The sequence below is a fragment of the Agrilus planipennis genome, unplaced genomic scaffold (genome assembly GCF_000699045.2).
Source record: "Agrilus planipennis isolate EAB-ADULT unplaced genomic scaffold, Apla_2.0 scaffold25, whole genome shotgun sequence".
In the NCBI taxonomy this organism is placed as follows: Eukaryota; Metazoa; Arthropoda; class Insecta; order Coleoptera; family Buprestidae; genus Agrilus; species Agrilus planipennis.
Window position 1 is genome coordinate 868362 of NW_020439112.1, and position 4016 is coordinate 872377.

At 32.5% G+C, this 4016-nt stretch overlaps 1 protein-coding gene across 1 annotated transcript; it reads right to left on the bottom strand.

The window, feature by feature from the left end:
• Positions 1 to 1292: 1292 nt before the first annotated feature.
• Positions 1293 to 3630, bottom strand: LOC108738162. The gene is made up of 6 exons (XM_025977569.1): positions 3137 to 3630; positions 2975 to 3062; positions 2494 to 2926; positions 1910 to 2434; positions 1414 to 1641; positions 1293 to 1336 (listed from the first exon to the last, which is right to left on the bottom strand). Exons 1-6 carry the CDS (start codon positions 3166 to 3168, stop codon positions 1308 to 1310), a joined length of 1335 nt encoding a protein of 444 aa, XP_025833354.1. The 5' UTR covers positions 3169 to 3630; the 3' UTR covers positions 1293 to 1307.
• Between the last annotated feature and the right edge of the window lie 386 nt (positions 3631 to 4016).

The following is a 4016-nucleotide window of genomic DNA, read 5'->3' on the forward strand; positions in this document are numbered from 1 at the left end:
GGCTGTTCTAGTTTTAGGGAAATGCGAAGTTTAGCTCAGGATAGGAAAGAGTGGAGGTACGTGTCCAACCAGTCTTAGGACTGATGACCTTATGATGATGATGATGAAACAATCAAATATTGGTATGCAAGGGAAGAAAAAGTAGGAAATGAGCGAATATAAAAATAGGAGACGAAACATTAGAAGAAGTGGCTGATTTTAGATATCTAGAAAGTCAAATAAGTCAGGACGGAAGTAGTAGGGATATAAAGCAGAGGATAGCGCAGGGTCGAGTCGCCTTCAATAAAAAGAAGTCACTTCTATGCTCGCGAACTGTTAATTTAGAAATTCAAAAATGATTTTTAAAGGTGTATGTTTAGGACACGGCGCTGTACGGGAGCGAAACATGAACGGTGAGCGCGGCAGAAAAGAAAAGGTTAGAAGTGTTCGAAATGTGGTATTACAGGCAAATGATGAGGATACCGTGTATAGAGAAGGTTATAAATGAAGAGGTAGTAGAAAGAATAGAACAAAGGACTCTATGGAAGTCAATAAGAAATAAGCAAGATAGGTTGGTAGGATATCTTCTCAGGTATGAAGGTCTAGTCAAAGATATATTAGAGTCAGAAACAGGAGTTAAGAGTAGTAGAGGTAGACCTAAATTAGATTACTACTGAGGAGGTAGGTTGTTTCAGTTTTGCGGAAATGCGAAAATTAGCTTAGGAAAGGAAAGAGTAGGGCTGCATATCCAACCAGTTTTAGAATTGACGACTTTATGATGATAACTTACTTGAAGTGTGATGTTTGGTTTTGTTAATTTGGTCTTTATCGGAAGTAGGCGAATCTATGTCGGAAAGTACGATGCTTTCATGTCTGTCTAATAAGTGATCGTGAGGGACTTCACTTCCAAAATTCTTCCCAAAAATATTTCTTTTGTCCAAATCCTTTTTTGTGCTCAAATCTATTAATGGCAAAAACAAATTACTTCTTAAAAAACATTATCGAATATTCGTTAAAGTAAAAAAAAAAAACAATAATTTAAGAAATTTTATGTTGTAATACAGTTTATGTACTTTCTACCTAAACAGCATTTTAGGGGTAACTTACTTGAAATGTGATGTTCTCTGGTTTTGTTAATTTGGTCATTATCGGAAGTAGGCGAATCTATATCGGAAAGTATGATGTTTTCATTTCTGCTTGAATTTTTCTTTTTTAAAGCATTCAATAAATTATTCTGAGGGATTTCATTTCCAAAAATCTGTCCAAAGAAACTTCTTTTGTCTGGTTCCTTTTTTGTGTTCAAATCTGTTTGTAGTAAAAACAAATAATTAGTAGTTGTAGGCGTTACTTGTTGAAACTTCATAATCGAACATTAAATAAAAAAGAACAAAAGCATTAATTTTGTCATTTTTTTTTTGTTGTAATATGGTATACTTTTCATCTGAACTAGTTTTTTAGGGCGTAATTTACTTGAAGTGTTATGTTCTCTGGTTCTATTTATTTGGTCTTTGCCGGAAGTAGGCGAATCTAAAACGTTTTCTTCATTTCTGTTTGAATTTTCATTACTCTTCTTGGAAGGCTGCAATAAATTATCCTGCGGGACACTTCCAAAAATTTGTCCGAAGAAACTTGTTTTGTCCGATTCCTTTTTTGTAGTCAGATCTATTTTTAATAAAAACAAATTTATTTTTTTGTAGTGTATTGCATATTTATTATTGAATATAGGCACTTGGCTATTGAAGATGAAGTACTTTTTGGGGTCAAAAGACTGTGGTCCATATGATTGTTGTCCCGACGATTCGTAGATTTTCAAGGGCGATTTTGTAGGCGTCTTACTGAGACTGAAATTCATAGTTTTACAGCAGAGCAGATACTTATGGAACTTAGCCGTTTAACTCAAAAAGTACTCCATCTTCAATGAAATACTCACTTTCACTTCTTTTTTTCATAGAATTAAATGTGTCATAGTTTTCAGGAAAAGCATCCATCCCATTATCATTATTGTCTCCTAGATATTTCTGCACATCTTTATCTACCTTATCAATAAGTGATTGTAGGCTGTCAGTTTCCACTATTATATTATTGCAGTCCATTTCATTTACAGTCAGATTTATGTTTCTATTAGGTTTGTTTTGTTTTTTGGTTTTTGTTTCTTTGGATATTTTGCCGTTCTTTTGTGGTACTTCCTTATTTATTTCAAGGCATTTGTTAGGTTCCTTTAGCGATTTATCATCTTCTCTGGCCAATGCTTCATTGTTTATTAGATCATAGCAACTTTCTACTTTATTTTCTAATTTGTTAGTTACATCTTGTTCAGATTTCTTTATTCTTTTTTTCTTACATGAAAGTTGAATACTTTTATTTACTGTTGACTTGTTGATATTTGAAGGTAGTTTAATTAGCTTTACCACTGGTACTAATAAACCAGAAACTTCCTTTAGATTTTTTGTACTTCCTAACAATCAAATAAAAAGATGATTTACAAAAAAATCAAAATTTAAAATAAAATAATACCTTCCCTTATTTCCTCAAACTGTTGCTTCTCCTTTATTGTAGATGGTTCCTGTTCATTTTTAATATTGCCTTTTAAACTAATTCTTTTCTTTTTTGTAATGACTTCTACATCTTGAGCAGGAGTAGTTGCTTTTTCATTTTCCCATGGAAGACCATCATCACAATCATCTGAATGTTTTGCACATTGCAGATGTCCTTGATAGTCAGGTTTCTTTATGGATACAATATTGCAAGCTTGCACTGAATTTTGTTTCTGGATAGGTGACAAAGAAATGGAACTTTGTGATGATTCAGTTGATTTCCTTTTCCTTATTTTATGAACCGGAGTACTAGCAACTATTTCTTTTTTTTCTCTCACTCCAAAGTGTCGCAATATTTGCGATTTCGTAAAGTTCGGTGGGCGTGAAGTCGGAAAACAATTTACAGGTTTAACCTAAATTTTAAAATAAAAAAAAATGTCTTTAACATTTGAATAACTCACATCATCTAATGGTAGTATTAGAGAATCGCTACTATCCGAACAATCGGATATTCCTGACATGATATCATTTTCACTCATCAGTTCGCAACTAAAAAGAAAAAATATTCAATGTAATATATGTACATAACAAAATGCATTATTTCATTAAAAACAATTTCTTACTTGCGACGGAAATTATTCCTTAGATTTGCCATTTCTTATAGTACTATTATACAGTTAACTATTAAAAGTAAATGTAGAATTTTTAATCGTTTTCCAACTTTTATCGTTAGTTAAAAACTATGCTAATTACTGAAAACCGTTAAATTTAAACCATTCATAGCATTTATTTGACATTTGACATTATTTGACATCAAATGCAAATTTCATTATTTTGTGGTATGTTCGGTTCAATATTGAGAATTAAAAATAGTGATAATGAGTGATAATTTTAATGTTGCCTTATTAAGTCTTTAAAAATTGTTTTACATTTGTAAACGTGTCTTAAAAAAAAACTGTGTTTTATTAATCAATTATGACAGCATAATCAGTAAATACAATTTGTAGTCCGATTTCGAAGATAGAAGTAGAAAGATATTAAAGTAAGTGAATTTTAATATAAACAAGGTTGGTAATTTTTTACATTAGTTGACATCGGAATTGAGACATGAAGTTTAGTCAGGTAGGTAGTACTCACCAAGTAAAGTAGTGTAGTAGTATTTACTAGAATTTTGTTTATTATTTGTTTAAAAATCAATATGAGTGAGATACAGGCCCTTAAAGTTTTCTTAATCGGAGGAAATTCCGGTAGGTACGGCCCTGGCTTCAGCCTTCCGTCAGCTGTTCCCGCCAAACATCGTTTGTCCTAAAACATATCTTCCTAACATTATTCTAATGTATCAGCCCGCCTTCGGCGGGCAGGGGCATTAAACAAACTCGAGTCTGTCATACATCTACCTAACTAAACAATGACGTCATCAATGCATATTTGGCGAGAACAGCTGACGAAGGGCTGCAGCCAGGGCCGTACCAATCGAAATTTCCTCCGATTACATAACTTTAG

Coding starts and splice junctions, on each gene's coding strand:
- LOC108738162 (XM_025977569.1), bottom strand. CDS start 3,168: ATGGCAAATCTAAGGAATAATTTCCGTCGCAA. Junction 2,927..2,974: donor TAATACTACCATTAGATGAT/GTGAGTTATTCA, acceptor TTTAAAATTTAG/GTTAAACCTGTAAATTGTTT. Junction 1,337..1,413: donor AAAACTAGTTCAGATGAAAA/GTATACCATATT, acceptor TCGATTATGAAG/TTTCAACAAGTAACGCCTAC.